At 43.2% G+C, this 19,419-nt stretch overlaps 2 protein-coding genes across 5 annotated transcripts; both read left to right on the top strand.

The window, feature by feature from the left end:
* The first annotated feature begins 5,528 nt into the window (after positions 1–5,528).
* LOC119315181 lies at positions 5,529–8,654 on the top strand. The gene is made up of 2 exons (XM_037589854.1): positions 5,529–6,699; positions 8,316–8,654. The coding sequence occupies exons 1-2, from the start codon at positions 5,550–5,552 to the stop codon at positions 8,357–8,359; spliced, it is 1,194 nt and encodes a 397-aa protein (XP_037445751.1). The 5' UTR covers positions 5,529–5,549; the 3' UTR covers positions 8,360–8,654.
* Positions 8,655–10,876: 2,222 nt separating this feature from the next.
* Positions 10,877–15,022, top strand: LOC119314809. Of its 4 annotated transcripts, XM_037589496.1 has the most exons (6): positions 10,877–11,287; positions 11,380–11,476; positions 11,677–11,808; positions 12,462–12,551; positions 13,056–13,200; positions 13,284–15,022. In XM_037589496.1, exons 1-5 carry the CDS (start codon positions 11,155–11,157, stop codon positions 13,174–13,176), a joined length of 573 nt encoding a protein of 190 aa, XP_037445393.1. In that variant the 5' UTR covers positions 10,877–11,154; the 3' UTR covers positions 13,177–13,200; positions 13,284–15,022. The 4 variants fall into 4 exon arrangements, 2 of the variants coding, with proteins under 2 accessions (XP_037445393.1, XP_037445392.1); XM_037589495.1 differs by having other exon boundaries at positions 12,462–15,022; XR_005152464.1 differs by having other exon boundaries at positions 10,877–11,291; positions 11,677–15,022.
* The last annotated feature ends 4,397 nt before the right edge of the window (positions 15,023–19,419 follow it).

The raw sequence follows: 19,419 nt of genomic DNA, 5'->3' as shown, positions 1-19,419 counted from the left end.
CGTGATGATTCCACCCAAACCTTTCCAACACGGACCCCCTCTTAATAGTACGGCTTTCCTACGACTCAAATCCACCAAAAAGAAACGTAGAAAAGACGCCGTCTTCGTCAGTCTTCGAGGGGCACCCAATCGTCTTGTGCCTAGCAGAAAAGTGTCTGGAATACTCATGGCACACGATTAGTCCGCAAATGCGTTGTCATCAATCACCAAAACACTTAGGGATAAATATGTCCTTACAAAGGAGGAGACGTCTTCCTAACCGTACGTGTGTTGAACGCGGAGGTGCCGTCCGTTCGGCACTAGGTCATCGGTGATTTGAATCACGTCGAGTACGACTCCATCAACCCCGTTCTCTTGAACGCTTCCGCGCGCGATCTACAAGGGTATGTAGATGCACTCCTCTCTCCCTCGTTGCTAGATGACTCCATAGATTGATCTTGGTGATGCGTAGAAAATTTTAAATTCTGCTACGTTCCCCAACACTTATAGCATTGCTAGTTGTAGGTGAAGATGAAGTTTGTTCCATGTTGGAACATGGTTATGTTGGGATATCACAATATCTCTTATTTTAATTAATGCATCTATATACTTGGTAAAGGGTGGAAGGCTCGGCCTTATGCCTGGTGTTTTGTTCCACTCTTGTCGCCCTAGTTTCCGTCATACCGATGTTATGTTCCTTGATTTTGCGTTCCTTATGCGGTTGGGTGTTATGGGAACCCCTTGACAGTTCACTTTGAATAAAACTCCTCCAGCAAGGCCCAACCTTGGTTTTAACATTTGCCACCTAAGCCTTTTTCCCTTGGGTTCTGCAGACTCAAGGGTCATCTTTATTTTAAACCCCCGGGCCAGTGCTCCTCCGAGTGTTGGTCCAAACTGGGCGATGTCCGGTGCCCCCTGGGCAACCGTGGTCTATGCCAACCCGACGTCTTGCCCATCTGGTGTGCCCTGAGAATGAGATACGTGCGACTCCTATCGAGATTTGTCGGCACATCGGGCGGCTTTGCTGGTCTTGTTTTACCATTGTCGAAATGTCTTGTAACTGGGATTCCAAGACTGATCGGGTCTTCCCGGGAGATGGAATATCCTTCGTTGACCATGAGAGCTTGTGATGGGCTAAGTTGGGACACCCCTGCAGGGTTTTGAACTTTCGAAAGTCGTGCCTACGGTTATGGGCAGATGGGAATTTGTTAATATCCGGTTGTAGAGAACTTGACACTTAACTTAATTAAAATGCATCAACCGCGTGTGTAGCCGTGATGGTCTCTTCTCGGCGGAGTCTGGGAAGTGAACACGGTTCTTGTTTTATGCTTGAACGTAAGTAGTTTAGGATCACTTCTTGATCACTTCTAGTTTCTCGACCGTGCGTTGCTTCTCTTCTCGCTCTCTTTTGCGAAGTTAGCTACCATATATGCTAGTGCTTGCTGCAGCTCCACCTCACTACCCTTTCCTACCCATAAGCTTAAATAGTCTTGATCTCGTGGGTGTGAGATTGCTGAGTCCTCGTGGCTCACAGATACTTCCAAACAGTTGCAGGTGCCGATGATACCAGTGCAGGTGACGCAACCGAGCTCAAGGGGGGGGCTCGAAGAAGATCTTGTTTGTTGTGTTGTTTCGTTTCCTGTTGATCAGTAGTGGAGCCCAGTTGGGACGATCGAGGATCTAGCAATTGGGGTTGTCTTCTTTTATTTTGGTCCCGTAGTCGGACCTTGATTGTATTCTGGATGATGTATGTTAAACTTGTATTTGTGTGAAGTGGTGATTGTAAGCCAACTCTTTATCCCTTTCTTATTCAGTACATGGGATTGTGTGAAGATTACCCCTCTTGCGAAAACCCTACCATGCGGCTATGCCTCTAAGTCGTGCCCCGACACGTGGGAGATATAGCCGCATTGTGGTGTTACAACATGCTTAACGTTCGGTGACGATTTGTATTATGAGTTATGTGATTTGATGACCGAAGTTTGTTTGGAGTCCCGGATGAGATCGGGGACATGACGAGGAGTCTCGAAATGGTCGGGATGTAAAGATCGATATATTGGAAGCCTATGTTTGGACATTGGAATGGTTCCGGATGAGTTCGGGCATTTTCCGGAGTACCGGGAGGTTACCGGAACCCCGCGGGGAGTATATGGGCCTTATTGGGTCTTAGTGGAAAAGAGGAGAGGGAAGGAAAAGGAGGGAGGCGTGCCCCCCTAGCCCAATCTGAATTGGGAGGCCCCCCCCTTTCCTTTCTCCTCTTCCCCCCTTCCTTCTCTCCTACTCCTACTACATGGAAGGGGGGAATCCTACTCCCGGTGGGAGTAGGACTCCCCTAGGGCACGCCATAGAGAGGGCCGACCCCTCCCCTCTTCCACTCCTTTATATACAAGGAGGGCGGCACCCCATAGACACACAAGTTGATCATTGATCTCTTAGCCGTGTGCGGTGCCCCCCTCCACCATAATCCACCTCGGTAATATCGTAGCGGTGCTTAGGCGAAGCCCTATTCTAGTAGCAACATCATCACCGTCATCACGTCATCGTGCTGATGAAGCTCTCCCTCGAAGCTCTACTGGATCGTGAGTTCGCAGGACGTCACCGAGCCGAACGTGTGCAGATCGCGGAGGTGCCGTACCTTCGGTGCTAGATCGCTCGATCGTGAAGACGTACGACTACATCAACCGCGTTGTCATAACGCTTCCGCTTACGGTCTACGAGGGTACGTAGACAATACTCTCCCCTCTCGTTGCCATGCATCACCATGATCTTGTGTGTGCGTAGGCAAAATTTTGAAATTACTGCGTTCCCCAACAGGGTGTACACATGTATGTCCCAGCACACACACAAGGTCTTGCTGTGGTGGGATGGGAGAAAGGAATGAGAGATAGGAGCCAGCGGTGGATCTCGACTTGACGTCGATGGCCTAAAACCCTACCTGGAATCGCCTCCCAATCGTCTCTAAGGAAACCTAATTGATTTTTTTAGAGAAAAGGGGGGTTTGAGCTCCCCGACCCCATTTTATATATGAGACCAGGAAAGTAACACCAAATACTGGCATGCCTCACATGTCCATCGACGAACTAGGTGAAAGAAAGAAAGAAAATCGCTAATCGGCAGATTAGCTCTAAAAAATAGATGGTCTAAAACAGATTCATCATATTACAAACTTGTGCCCAAATTTGTAACAGCCAGATCTCTCTCCTCTTCTTAAACTGAAGTTTTTGCACCCTCTTCTCCATGCTTTTTCTCCCAGCTTCGCGTAGCGTGCTAGGCAAGCCCCAGTGGCACCGTCTCCTTCACCGTATCCACCGTAGGCACACTCTTGAGCTTCTTCCATGGTTTTACTGGCGATCCACCCAGCTCCAGAGGAGTGACCGGGCTGAGCAGCGTCGTTTTGCAGCTGCTCTTTTGAGGGCTTCTTGGTGGAGAGATTTGGTAACTTGGATCCTTTGGTTTTGGAGCGCCATTGATCTTCAGTCGAGAGAGAAGGAGGGAGTGATTGAAGTCACCTTTAGTGCTCTTCTCCCTATCAGTTACCCTGCCAGAATTTGGAAGGGAGCTTCTAGGATGTAGGAGATTTTCTGAATGACGTATCCATCTTTGCCAAGGCAGGTCTTTCGAACAAGATCAGCCATCTTATGGCATGTCCTAGCATTCTCCTTCATGTCTGTTTCGCATCAGTCCATACAGCATTGTTAAAGACATGTGAATTTCTGGAAATTGTGTGACTAATGGTGTTGTTCCTTTCCTTTTATTCTAGTCTAGACTAAAAAAGGCCATCAGGTCTAGTATTATTAAATAAAATTAAAACAACCATTACATGACAAAAAAAAAGAGGTAATAACACTAGTGGTGCCTAAACTTGCCATCGATGTTCACTTTGGTGCCTAAAGTTGAAAAATACACCGAACTGGTTCTATAACTTGACAGTATGATTCAAATACGGTTCAATCACGTCTAGACATGTATGTATTGCTAACTAGACATGCCAGCGTGGCGCGAGGCCCACTTGCAATGCCGGGACAGACTGCCATGAAGAGTGTGTGTCTCAGTGACCATCTGGTCCCACCTGTCAGCGTACAACCTGCAAAGCTGAGATTTGAACCGGCGACATGTGCGCCGCGGCGCACAGGACATGCACCAACCAATTCCCTCATGTAATTTTGTTGTCTTTTACGCACTGTAACTTTTTATATATCTGATACAGCCGTGGAGTTAAATGTGCTGCAGTTATTGCACCCATTTTCCACATGTTAGTTTTTCTTATTTTAGAAATTACAGAATATTCAGGTAGTATATGAAGGGTCCATGCTTTTAGGAAATGTATTTCTAGTTGTAAAAAGTGTTCACTTGTTTTAAAAAAGTATATGTGTTTGTGAAAAGGTATATTTTCGAATAAAAATAAGTATTAATATATGTGTGAAAAAAATAAACAATGGCCTAGTGTTCCCCCGGGACTTTATACATTCTTATATTTAAATTAGAAAATTTTAAACTATACATACATTTATCTAGTTAAAAGAACATTTTAATTCCCTGACTTTATAATAATACGTAAATATTTTTAATTAAATCAACATGTTTTACAATAAAAAAATATGCATGTTATTTCTAAGACAAGTAGATACTAGCTTTATTTTATTACCATTACAATAATTTGCATAAGTTTTAGAATTAATAAAAACGAAAAAGAAACCCGCATGTCGAAGGGTCACGTACAAAAGAAAAAATAATTAATATTTTAAAAAAGGACCACGTGATATGTTTTCAAAATATGAAGATTTTGAAAATTAGATTAACATTTCGAAAATGTATAAATTTTAAAAATTGCAAAATTATTTTATTTTATGTTTGAATCCTTACAAATATTACGAAACCATTTTATTAATTATTTTGTGTTATTTCAAGTTTGTGGATGTTTAAATTTTCATTAACATTTTTGAGGGGTCATTAACTATTTATTTAATATTGTGACTATAGTTTGAATAATTTTCTAAAAAACGAAAAATAACTAGCATGTGAAAAATTGGCCACATTAATTGTAGTCTAATTACCTAGATAAAGGTTAGCGATGCGTAATAGTGAATTAACTTTCCCTGGTGATGTGGTTTGCGCAGGTCCTTAGCAACGCACAGGTCGCCGAGTCAAATCTCAGCCATGCTTCATTTTTATTTATTTCGGTTGTGCACTGACAGGTGAGACCTGATGGTCGTTTAGACGCACTTTTTCCATATCGGCCTGTCTCGGCATTGCAGTGGGTTTCGCGTCACGCTGGCATGTCTAGTCAATAATACATACGTATCTGGATGTGATTTGAACCGTATTTGAACCATACCAATAAGTTAGAGAACCAGTTCGATATATTTTTTAAGTTTAGGCACTAAAGTAAACATCGCTGACAAGTTTAGGCACCACTGGTATTATTACCAAAAAAACTGGCGAGCCAGGCAGCCCAATCAGGTCATGGACCGGTCGAACGACCCAACCAATTAGGCCCGACCCCTCACCCTCGCTCCTCGCTACTTCCCATTTCGTCCGAACCCCACCCAAACCCCACGAGCTAGCGCACCATGGCGTCGTCGCCGCCGCCACCGCCGCAGCAGCAGGTCAACCTCGTCGACGACGTCGTCGCAGAGATGCTCCTCCGCCTCCCGCCGGACGAGCCCGAGCACCTCTTCCGCGCCGCCCTCGTCTGCAAGCCCTGGCTCCGCGTCATCTGCGACCCTGCCTTCCGCCGCCGGTACCGCGCGTTCCACGGCGCCCCTCCGCTGCTCGGCCTCCTCCACAGGACCCAAGTCTGCGACGGAGACCCCGCCGCGCGCTTCGCCTCCACCACGTCGATGCCCGACTTCCCCCACCCAGGCTCCGACGGCCGCCGCACGCGCCCTCTCGACTGCCGCCACGGCCGCGTCCTCATCCACATGCTGCAGGACCCAGAAGTGGATTTGCTCGTCTGGGACCCCGTCAACGGCGACCGCCACGTGGTGCCCGAGCCGGACATCGACTGGATGATCTACACCGCTGCGGTCTTCTGCGCCGCCGCCGGCTGCGACCATCTCAACTGCCACGGCGGCCCCTTCCGCGTGGTCTTCCTGGCCACTGATGACCACGAGGAAGTCGTCAAGGCGAGTGTGTACTCATCTGTGACAGGTGCCTGGAGTGCGCCGGTATCTCTCGACGATAGCTGTGAATGCTATGCCCGGCACAAGCGGGATGCAACTGCAAAAAGAAGGTACTACATACCCTATGTCCAGCCTAGGCGAGTAGCCGCAATTGGAGATGCAGTCTACTTCACACTTTCGCGGTCTAGTGCCATTGCCAAGTATGACTGCGGCAAGAATCGCTTGTCTGTGATTGACCCACCACCACCAGATGCAGAAGCGTACAATGGTTTCATTGCCCTCATGGTCATGGAGGACAATTCACTGGGGCTCGCTGGTGTTCAGGATTTCAGTCTGCATCTCTGGTCAAGGAAGGTGAAGGGAGCTGCAAAATGGGTACAGTGCATGGTCATTGACCTGGAGAAAATCATGCCCATGGCCAAACCCCTCAAAGGCAATGGAGCAAGTGTGGTTGGTTTCGCAGAGGGTCTGTGTGTCATCTTCGTCAGAACAGAGGGTGGCTTATTCAGGATCGAGCTCAAGTCCGGACTGGTGAAGAAGGTTGATGAACCTGCGGTCTACTTTTCCGTCTTACCCTACATGAGCTTCTACACTCCTGGTATGGTACTGTTGTCCTTCATTTTACAGCTTCCATAAATTTGTGAACAATTAGTCAATCAGTTATATTGCAATTGCAAGTAATATTTGTTAGTTTGTATACCCGTATAGATCTTGCCAGAGGCGAATTTGTGTATGCTAGATAAAACTGAACATATGACATTTGAAAACAGAGCATGATTTTTGTTATGAGATTTTATCTGTTAAGGACCAGGATGATATGCATTGGTTGAATTGCTAAATATGCATACAGCCTTGTCAATCTAGTATTTGCCTGTTACCTTACTTGGAAAAAAATCTGTTATTTCTGGCATAGCTAAAAGCTCACATCTCAAGCTCAAGCTCTGTAAACCCCACTAGCACGTAGCTCACCAAAGTAAAATGCTGAGTAAGCGTTGGTTATGAGTTTTCTGCATGGTATCTTCTCAGATCATGGCATTGTTACTGTTAGCAAAGATCACATGATTTCTTAGTCTGCCTTAGTAGTTTACACACAGATGGTGCAGGTCAATAGGATCAATTTCATTCTGATCATAATATTGAGAAGTTGGGTTTTGTTTAGCATATCAGTCATATTTCTGTCACTTCTTGGCAAATGCTCTGCTGAGCTACTTGGAACTAGAATAGTGTGTAGTCTATCTGTCTCCATTTCCTTTTCATGAAATTTTTATATCAGGTTCGGTGTTGGTCTGATCTTCATCCCAGGATGTCAAGTAGCAGTGTCACTGTCAGACCTTTTGGACAAACAAATGGAAATACAAAATCCAAGTCACAATTTGATTTCGCAGTAATATGTTCATCATTTCAAATAGGTTGAAAACATCATGTAACAGGTTGAAGTCAGATGTTTTACAATTTCACTAAGAACTTGAAAATTTTGTGTCAAGGTTATGCTGTCATTAAGCAAAAAGGCACCTATGTGGTCATTTGTGAGTTATGGATTCAAGTCTTATTATCCTTGTGCTATTACATGGACCGGTCCATGGGAAGCTGGGGCAATTGCATCATTTCTACTTTTCTCTAGAGCCATTATTGCTTCTCTTTTGAAAAATTGAATGCTGCGCATAGTTGTATCAAAGAAGGAATAAAATGTCCATACAAGGAAAGCTAAAAAGAGAAAGGTAGATTATGGGAATGGAAAGGAAATACCGAAATAGGGAAAACATTATTCTAAGCCTCTCGTTACATTCCATACCGACAGAAAGAAACTAATGACTACAAACTCGTGCTGGACATTGCTAAATATTAAAACAAACTTGTGCTTGTCCGTTGTCCTTGCATTCTCTTTACCGTGTTTATGTGTTTGTTTGTTCTGTTTGTCAACAATGTCATACTGTAATTAACAGTTGTTATCTTGACATATAGATGTAGCCAGTCCATTTGCGTGTAGCTACTAGTGCAAACTGAGAATACTTGGCATCGGAAACTTACTCAATTCGAATATACAATATGCATGCGGAGCTGTAGATATTGTATTATTATGTTGTTACTTTGTCTCAGATTTTTCTTAGAATCATTCTACTGTATTATTTTCTGTCACATGGTGTGTATATCAAATCAATCTGTAAATGCTGAGTTGGATGTTGGTTTTGATCTGTGTGAATGGTATCTTTGCAGACCGTGGTAGATTGTTATCGCTGGCAAGGCTCACTGATGCCTGACGCGCCACTCAAGGGCAAGACCTGGCGAATTGGACGTCCGTCACTGACCTTACTTCTGCTGCTTATGGCTTCTTGAAGTCTTGATGAAGCGCTACTGCTGTCAAATCCTTTTATTTTTACGTTGAGTTGTATTCTCTGGTGACTGGTAGACCCAAAATTCATCCGAATCAGAACTACCTAACGGCTACCTGCCTGCATCCGAGGTCAACCTGTGGATGTTTTCATCTGAGTTCGTGCTGATCCTATATAGACTCAGAGATTGTATTTCAGTCTAATATGCCGGGCATATTTCATATTCGGTGGCTGTTTGGTTGATGCTTCACTGAGCTAGGCTATTATGTGGAGTCTCTTGTCAACTACTTTGCCACTTTGCCCTTCGCTTTCTTTCCAGTTCTTGCTTTGCAATTTCGTTGAATTGATGGGAATCCCAAGATATCCAAGAGGCAAAGTGGCAGAAGAACAGGACAAGATTTGCTCATATTTCTCAAAATTGATTTTAAAACCGGACAAAGAAAAACTCTAATATCAGCAAATAGGTGGTGTTAACTATAAACTTTTGCAAAAACATACTCCCTTGGGTTGTAAATGCGCCTGGATGAGGTTTAATTTAGGCATTGACAGGGCCTTTCACCCTCACCTTTGTAAGTACATCCTGGCAAAAACTTATGAAATGTGATGTGGCAATCTCCAGTCCAAGTAAAGGCCAGCTCTTTGGAAGTTATTTGATTGAGGGGAAATCAAGAAAAAGATCAATTCAATTATAATATATTCACAGGGTGTTTGGCAATATTTGAGAAGGGGAATGAGAGTTTAGAGTAGGGAGTTGTATTGAGAATTTGAGATTAGACACAGGATGCATCCAGACAGATACGGAGGGTTTGTAATCCCCTAGCTAAACATAGATTTGAAGCCATGTGCCTCTTCAATTATTATTCCCTAGCACAAATTGCCTCACCCATAGCTCTCCATGAAGGCATGATCTCTGCTCAACTTCGTGGTTATTCACATGTGGTAATGGAGATTGACAACTTGAAGTTGGTCAATCTATGAAAGTCGCGCAGTAATACAAGGTCGATTGCAGCAACTATCTTAACAGAATTGGAGGAGATCGAAGCTAGTTTTGCCCCTCTCTCTCTCTCTTGGTTACCCATGCCGGTAGGGAGGCGAATATGCCAGCCCATCATTATGCTCGACATGCTTGTTCACTTGATGGGACTGAAAGTTGGCTAGATGTAACCCAGATTTCCTTGTTGCTAGTCAACGGGATCGTATGATAATTCCTTAATAAAGCTACTACACGTGATTGATGGAGATGAAGAGAGAGAAGAAAAGAAAGAATAAAGAAAGAAAAAAGGTGATCCGGGGTGGGACGCGTCCTACGTGGCAGTTTGACACGGCGCGTCCGCGAGGCCTTATATCCTTCCTACACTTGTCTTCAATATGAGGGTTAGCGAACAGCCAGGGCGTATAGGGATGATATGAGAGGTCTGGTTGAGTCATTTTTTTTTCTCTCTTTTGTCCGGTCACTAACCGGGGTGCACAGGCAAATGATACAGAATGTCATCAGCTTCATAGGGGCATAGACTGATCAATTTTCATCCAGGTCACAATTCTTTGCTCTTCTACTCCTGTGGCAGCTTTGATGATCTGTAGCACATTCATGCAACAATCAATTCTCTGAGAAAGTGAAAGAACTCTGGTTATGCAGACACGCATATGTAAATGGTCAATCTGTTTTTACCACACTGAATCACTTATCCATTGCTGAGTTAAAAAGTGGGGTTCTGAGGTACCAGTATGAACAGATCAATGGCCAACCGGCCTTATTATTGAACTTCAACTTGGGTCATTCTATAACAAATACCGTTCAAATCGAGGGATCTTCCATCTCTTTAGAAACTACAAAAGCAGTCTTGTAATCTCCGACTTCAGTGTTTTTGGTCAATAGTTCAATATATTTTTATACAATATATGACCCACTGTCCATAAAAAAATGTTAATGTCCATCAAAACAACTCAATAAATGTGTTCCCAAAGATCACAAAAATGCACTGCAACTCTTTTTGAAACATACACTAATAAGATGAAAGTTTCCCTTCCGAATTATCTTGACACTTTACTTTAAACACTTCTTTACATGCAGCATTTGTCATAACTACTGGAACAGAGATATACATAGCTGGTTCTTTATATACAGTCAGACTAAATAAAAATCTGGCTACTGAATGAACAGGAGGATAGTGAACCCAATTTGTTAGGGGGTGTTTGATTCAGAGACTTTTTAGTCTCAGAGACTAGAAAAAGTCCCTAAAAAATCCCTAGGAACCAAACGGGAGAGACTTTTTCTACAGGGATTAGAAAAAGACTCTATTAGAGAGTTTTTTTGATTAGTTCCTGGGACTAGAAAAAGTCCTAAGACTTATGAACCAGGCACCCCTTAGTCCATTATCAAAGCATTAAACCCATTAACAGTCGCGGCATGGGCGCCTCGTTCTGCTATCCACGTCATCACAGGTACCGACAAAAAAAAACGCGTTGGCTACCGCGCGTCTTCCCCGCGACCCCCGCCTCCTGTCCTACCGCCGTCGCCGATGCCCGTGACCTAGCCCGCGTGTCTCCCCCACGACCCCCGCCTCCTCTCCCGCTGCTGCCACCGCCGGCGCCGGCGCCGGAGAAGCTCGCCTCCGCGCCCACAAGCCTCGGATCCGGCAGGATCCGGGACGAGGATGGGTGGATGAGACGGGGGAGGAGGAGGAGAGTGTGGGGGTGTCTGGGGAGGAGCGAGGGGTGAGAAGATGAGAGGGAGAGAGAGAAGAGGTGGTGTAGCAGGGCCGGACCGCCGTCCTCTTCCACTCCATCAACAGGCTTTCTCAACAGCAGGCTGCACCACCGCTCGAAAGCCACCGGTCTTCTTCCACTCCATCAATAGTTAGTTAGTCAGCCGCCTCCCAATGAACAGCACACAGTCTGGATACTTCCTTGGGTCAATTCCCCTGTTTTTTCACTGTCATATTCATCAGCAATTTCAGCGGCAGGGAGTGGTTGCCATATTGGAAACGAAGCAAGAACTGGATGGAGCTCAGGATTTTGCTACTACCTTGCTAATAGCTTTGTGAGGTAATTTGGCTACCTATTTGTGTGTTTCTTTTCTGCTGTACCGATGTCTATTTTAATTTAGAAAATAGAAACATGAAGTGTGATTTAAGCATCTCAATAGCAGATGTTGTTAGCATGAACATAATGTGTACCGTACCTACTGTGCAAGAGAGCTGTGCCTGTGTTCCATTGTTGCTGATGTAGTAGCTTTCAATTCGCAGGCATGTCACCGATGGCAAGTGCAAGAAGAAAGCACCAAGGAAAATCCACAAATCCAAGAGGCAGAAGCATAAGCGCGTCCTGCTCAATGATCTCTTGGGTGAACTTATCAAAATGCTACGTGAGTTAAATAGGTGTGCATCAATCACTAGCCCCCTCGACACCTTATAGATTACGTCACAGCTAGCGTTGCTTCAGTGAAGCTGTCTCTTAATTTGGGGGGTCGTTTCCTTTTCCATGTGGTTATTTGGAATGTCAGAGTTGAGCGTGGGTATGTATGAATCTGGGTCATGTTGTTACAATCCATGTCCAATTGTCCAAGTCATGCTTTTGGGGTGAATACTGGGGTTCGGTATGTGTCATGGATTTCTTTAGTAGATCCCAATGAATGTTTATGCCGCTGAAAACGTGGATGACCTCATTGAAAATTAGTAACACCAGAAGACCTCTCGATGTTTGTTGACAATTCATTACATTGTGCATAATTGTCAGCATATAAAACTGTGTAGTACCTGCATCCATTAATTCCAATCTTTTTCTAATCCATCTGTCTCAGGCTCTCAGCCATGCATCTTGCATCAAACTGTATGTGCCTTGGAGTATATTGCTTCTTATATTGCACCCATTATTAGTGAAGAAATTGCGAAATGCTTACTATGCATGGTGATTATTTAATCAGAGTAACATCTGACATGAAAAGGCACTTCAAATCAGGGCTAATTTTCACGCCTGAATACCTTTTACTTAGAACAAAGTACTGGTACATCTTCTCTATTTTTAAATGTAGCCATCCCACTCTCCCTGGAAGCCCCGCCCCCTGCTACATTTTCATGGTCACCGCCCCCAGGAACGGCTACAAGATGAAGCGACGCACAAGGTTTCTTCTCGCCTTCTTCTGGTTTTTCTCTTTGATATCCATTTGTTGCCTTGGGTATTTCTTGATTCCTTCTCTTGTGTGTGTGTGTGTGTGCGCGCGCGCCGGGTGGGAGCATCTACTGCACTAATAGAATGCCAAGCATAGGAAGAGGCTCCCCAAGATGATATATGCTTCTTCAGTTTACGCACATTTTTTAGAACTTTTTTCACCCAATGATAATTCATTACTGCTTGAACTCTCCATGGTCAGACAATTTGGTTGGTGTCATGTTCTGAATGCATGGTGATATTGAGCACGTACAAGGCTTTCCGATTCAACCGCAATTTCCAGGGTAGTTGTTCTAGCAGGATATTGTATTTGTTACGGAAAACACGGATGAGTAATTACATGATATATTATTAATATTAAACTGTGTTGTTTCTCTGAAACTAACTTGGTATTTCAGCTATGGAAACTGATGTTCTAACCTTAGTTCCATAGATGAATCTTTGTTGTCTTTTTCAGAAAGGGAATGTCTGGTATATCTTTCTTTGTGGATTTATTCAATGAGTTTTCTACATTGGGCTGCATTGTTAAGAAAGAGTTTGATGATGCCACAAGAGCAAGAATTAAAAGTCGTTTGTAGAACCATGTTTCCTCATGGCAGGAGGCGAGCAATACTTTACTATTACAATGTTCATTTTCAATACAATCAGAAGTATGACACTGATTGTCAATTGTGCGTTCATGCAGGTTGCGCGTTCATGCAATACTTTACCCATGAAATAGAAGAGTTGTGCAGACGTGTGATTCAAGTTCTTCGACGGAATGGGCCCAACTCATTCAGTGAAGAAATTTCAAGGTTCTCTTTCGGAACTGGTTTGAGCTTCTATAAGTTCAGTTTGAAGAACAGTATCACAGAATAAGGAATCATGAAAATAATGAGGTAACAGCAGAGGGTGAGTGTTGCAAAAAAGATTGATGACTGGAGCTAAAAACAGGCAAGAGAATGTACAGAAAAGCCTTACTTTAGATTTAGCCAGTAGAGCACGTGCCCTTCGCATAGGGATAATAACTTTTAGTAAAACAGCAGCACCGGTTTGATTCAGGGTATACAATATCTTACAAACAGTCAAGGATTCACCAACTCACCAGTCAAGCATTAGATAGATAACAAAAAGGTAGGAATAACATGTGTGCAGAAGTACATTCCTACTCATCATGAGGATCGGTGTCAAGAAGGAACTAGGGATACCCATAGCATTTCCCCACTGTTTAATTAATCTTAGTGGAACTGGGTGGTCATGTAAATTAGTTTCACTTGGGGTGCATCCATCAGCCTCCTTAACCACATAATAGACAGTGGAGCTGAAACTTCCCCTCTTTTTTTAAGAATGCCTAGTCGGGTTCTTCTCCTACCAGTATCGAATAGAACTCGAAATCGAATTTCATTGCGGGAAATTAGGATTTCATGAGGGAGGGAAAGGGGGTGGAGAGTCGTACAACGCATTGGTGGGATGAAGATCAGAGAAGCGAATGCCTCTCATAATTGATTGAAAAGTGCTCTGCTGCTTCAAATATCATGACAATTCAAATACAAACTGCAGGCCTGTACTTACGGTCAGAGATGATGGCTGAACATTCCTTATTTCCAATAACAATACTTTCCGCTTGAAGGAAGTTTCTTATTGGATTACATAATGCTTCCAGATCATCTTCGTTCTGGTCATAGCTATTCTGAGTTGTCATAGTCTTCAATGTTAGGCATCTAGGTGCCCTAAGCAGCTTGTCATTGACTGATTGATTTAGAAAACACATAGATTCCTGTTTCGCCTGTAGATAAAGTATGGTTAAATAGTTATGGAATTCCTCAGGAACTGTGTCCTGAAGTTTCCCACTTTCGAAGAAACTGGAAACCCATAATAGTTTCTATGGTTATCTATGATCTCTTCTAGGTGCTTGGCAAACTCATACTCCCTGTGTGAGGTAATATATAAGATCTTTTAGATCATTAAAGTAGTGATCTAAAAAGTCTTATATTATTTTACAGATGGAGTCTTCTTTACCACTTATAAGCAACATACTCACTGAATCTACTCACGCTCATTCTGGAGTGATGAAGAATTGAGATGATAATGGAAATAAGATCCATGACATGTTGTTCCTAAGATGTGCGACTGATTGCAATGGAACAATATGCGGATGCACAAGTTCTTACCAAAACAGAGGTAGCACGGTCTAGAATATGGGACACCAAACTGCAAGGGACTTAGGAAGAATTATTGTGTGTTGAAACTGAGAGTTGAAAGGGAAGCTAGCAACTGGTCATGTATATCAGACACCTATCACAAGCAATTGATACTGATAGAGTCCAAATACTACAGTCAATTGTGATTCGAATAATTCTAAGCTTAAAAGAACCTCGAATCCAACAACATTTTCCGCGCACCATCTACTCGATGGTATGCCCATATGGATTGTTTGATCTCTTCTCCTCTGCAGACTGCAGGTGCAAGTTCCCCGCTCATTGAGGGCGTGGTCAGATTGCTTAATGAGTTCTTTTATTTTTGGGATTTTAAGATGACTATTGCTTGAGCACCATAGTTGATTGCTATTTATTTCAGATCAAATTTCTCAATCAATTTTTCCTTCCAATTGAAATGAAATATTCGGCAAAATAGAATGATGTATATTGCGAGACTATGTACTGTACGATTTATTTGAGTAATGATGTGAAGGCAATGTATAAACTTGGTGAATTCACTTCAGTTTGCTGATACTGATATACCGCTATGTGTCCAGCAAGTGTGATTTGCAAGTCATATATAGTATGTATTCACAAACTTTTCTGTGTGTTCCATTGTACTAAGTCGAACATCCATGAGCACAGATTTGGTTCTAATCAGGTATCACATATTTCATGCTTGCAGTATAGTTTATTTTTCCATCTGTGCATCGTCAGTCTTGAGTACATGCTCTTGTGCCTGCCCAGCTTGCTCTGTTACTGAACTTGCCCTCTCTTCCTAAAGAGCAGACCTGATTTCCTTTATGTCCTTGAAGCAAATACCACAATGTCAGCTTGAAACTTTTTAGGACACACACAGAGCCAGAATGTAGATATGGGGTTTGACAGAAAGAGTACACACCGATTTTAGGTGCTGTATTTTAGAAGCGAGCCCCTCTTTTTCACGCCTACAAGCTCCTGCAAGTAAATCAACCGTCAGTCAGCATACTTTTATATTCATTGCTTGGAACAACAAGCTGAATCAACTGAAATTACTCACGCTATGGCAGGTCTTGGTGAGCAAGACTGCAAACTGCTGATAAAAAAGAAAATATCATGTTGTTAGACACCCATTTATCTGTGGTAGATACACTACTGTGCAATTGATGCATCAGTCTCACCAAACGATGTTGTTCTGGATCTCATAGGATCACCTGCATTTCGTTGGACTTTCTATGAAGCTTACAAACTAGGATGACTTGTATTTATAGTGACTACAACAGATCACTAGCCCATGAGTTGTAGCCTCCGTCCCAAAATAACTGTCTCAACAGATCACTAGGCCGATTTTAGGTGCTGTCATTTAGGGTCCTAGCTTGGTTATAAATCAAATCAAGGCTTGCTTACATAATATGAATGAATGGTGCAAAACCCATCATGCATCTAGTGGTAAATAATCTTTATTTTGCAAATAACATCTCTTATTGGGTGTTCTTCTCTGAATATAAACCTGATGACCCCTAAACCTATTTTGGATTGACAGATAGAGTATTGCATAGTGAGATTTATGAGTGTGACGCAGAGAAACAAGTATGGTGTCTGATTATATGGTCATCATCACATTTGTCTGAAAATTTAATTGCAAACATGGTTACAAAGTTACAGTATTCAGAACTGATTCCATAATCTAATTCGTTTCTCTATCTATTTCACCTCAACCTGTCGCTGCTTTGGAACTCTCTTTGTCATCAATGATCAACCTAGACCCGCGAATGTGCGTAAGCTAAATAAGTGCGCACATAAACGCTCAGGAGGCGTGCCAATGGCACGCCCCAACCACTAGTATGACACCAAAAGCAGGATAAGTTAAGCTCCAGAATTCTAGTTTCCATGATTACTGCTTGATTGCATGAAGAAATAATTCAAAAAAAATAATACAATGCGTAAATTGGATCCCGTGTTACTAATTAAGACTGGTTTCGTCACTGATCAATATCCTGCAGTCCCCGTTTCGAAAAAAATTAAACCATTTCAAAAAAAATCCTGCGGTCCTACTCCAAACCTTACTATGAGAACAAAACCTCAGTATCCCTCTAGGATGTGAAGATTAGCACTCCCGACTGCCCTATAGCTCAATCACATAACGATGTGACTGCTACCAAATATATTAAACTGAAAAAATATGAACATGTCTATTCCTAATTGATTGAATTGGAATAACATCTGATTCAGTAGTAAGTACTCCCTCCGTTCCTAAATACTTGTTTTTCTAGGCATTTTAACAAGTGACTACATACGGAGCAAAATGAGTGAATCTACATTCTAAAATATGTCTACATACATTCGTATGTAGTAGTCATTTGAAATGTCTAGAAAGACAAATATTTAGGAACGGAGGGAGTAGAACACAGCAAGCCATGTCCAATTTCACAGGGACATACAAAGAACAATGAGACCAAGACATGAAACCACTAATCTAAAATGTATTTGCAGGGCATCTACTTGGTTGATTATTCAAGATAATTAAAACAATGTGCAGTACACCAAACACGAAAATGTGCGGCAGCAAACTGAGGGCACATCTCCATTGATTTATTGCTGATTGGATAAAATGCTTTCTCAATGATAGAAAATGTGCGTGTGTTTGTGGGTGGGGTCTTCCCTTGTTATAAATCCCCAAGGAGAACCAAATGCACCTGGCTAAAGAGCCCCTCGTCCAGCTGAAACCGAACCCCACCATGCCCCGCCACATGCAGAGGCAACAGGAGACCAAGAATTCCAAGGAAACCAAACAAGTAGCCGTATCTGCAGTGCGAGACCTGCCTGGCTTCATCGACAGAGTAAAATAAATAAACAAGAATGTGTGAAGCATTTGTTTGATGCAAACATAAGGAGGTTTTGTTTTTAGCAGCCATAGAATTTTGAAATGGTAGACCATCTACAATAATGCTATTACTGCATTGTTAAGTTTTAAGACCACTTGTCCCTAGAACTGCAGCCAGTAAGTCATTCAGTCCAAAATCATCCTTCAAAGGGAAATTTTCTGATATTTTTTTCAAATGAAACTCTCCCATATCATATCCATGGCCAAACTGAGGGTCTTCTTTCTTGGAAAGATAAAATAGGGCATTGCACTCAAAACTGTAATGGCCATTTGAGAACATAAAGATATCAAGTGTGCAGATTCATCACTCACTGATACTTTCAGTACATTAGCTGAATGGCCTGATCTCACTCCCTTAGCTCTAATATACATCTTTCCTGCGTTTTAACAGGGGAAAACGACTCATCAATCTCAAAAGAATGGTATGGAACGGTGGAGTGGATAGTTACCGCTCTTGCATCATTAGCACAATCTAACACGGAGTTACTTCACTAGACACATCAATTTGCTACTTATGGGGTGGACAACATGCTTAAAGTGCCAGCGTCGTGCGAAGTATTGGGTCAGCTCAAATCAACAAACTGGGCTGAATTTTGTAGATTTATGAAGTTGAACTTTGAAACTACAAGTTTTCTGCCAAAATATGCATGAATGGATACAATTTCACATATGCAAGGACTGAATAGTATAGAGATATGATAAGACTCGTTCATTTCCTTTCCATTGGTTTAGTTTTGGTGCTTTAGGACAGATACAAATGATAAGACTATTCCATTTTTTTTTATCATGCTTTAGTCCAAGATAGCTCAGGTTTTCACAATTAAAAGTATCCCAGCAAAAGTAAGGTCAACTACAGAATTTAGGAACAGAAATAATACAGGGAGAAAATCAAAAGGCAAAAACAAAAATGCACCCAACAGAAATATAGTATATTTTCTAAGCACAACCTAAATATCAAATACTGAACTACAATTTTAGTACTAACTGACATACAATGGAACAAAAAAGACGATGAAATGAAAATGGAACATGCTAGATAAAATTTGGCACGAAAGCAGATCAATCTACTATTTTCAATTGAAAACAATGAAGGCTGGTTGTTTTGCTTTCCTGTTCTCTGGATCCTGGTTTCACATAAAATTGGTCCACCCACCTCAGAGATAAGGAACTCGGACCTTTTCTGCAGCGATTCCATCGACTTCCTGAGCACAAACGGAGCCTTGGTTCGCAGCGATGCCCACCTCCGCGTCCGACCATCCGAACGTATTCTTTACGTAGTCCACTTTGGTTGCGATCTTCTCCTCGCTGAGGAACGCGACGGCCTGCAGCGCGAGCTTGAACATCTTAGAGCCACGGGGCACACGGCACACCTACGCTCTCGGCGCAGGCCGCCATCGCCCGGACACTCCGGATTGGCGCTGAGCATCCATGGCACGGCGCTGCACAGCCTGGCAATGTCGCAAGCACCTAGCCCGCACCCCGCAGCCCTGCAGGAAGGCGGCGTTGGGCTTGACCACCCGCGTCTCTCGAGGTCGGCCGAGAGAAGGCAGGAGCCACGCTTGAGCGCACGGAAGAGGTCCTCGGAGGACCCGAATAGGCCCGGGTGATCGACACGAGGCGCGCAATCTCGGGACGCGAGAGGCCGGCGCCGACGGGGGCCAGGCAGGGCCGGCCCATAGGCCGGGGCAACCGCCCTGGGCCCCTGGGAGGTAGGGGCCCCAGCCCAGGTAGTAGTACAGTTTATGTATTAGGATATTTTTGTCTTTAGGTCCAGAAAAATA

This window comes from Triticum dicoccoides, chromosome 6A (assembly GCF_002162155.2).
Source record: "Triticum dicoccoides isolate Atlit2015 ecotype Zavitan chromosome 6A, WEW_v2.0, whole genome shotgun sequence".
Classification (NCBI taxonomy): Eukaryota; Viridiplantae; Streptophyta; class Magnoliopsida; order Poales; family Poaceae; genus Triticum; species Triticum dicoccoides.
Note: the sequence above shows the minus strand (reverse complement) of the source record. Positions and strands in the feature narration are given on the sequence as shown.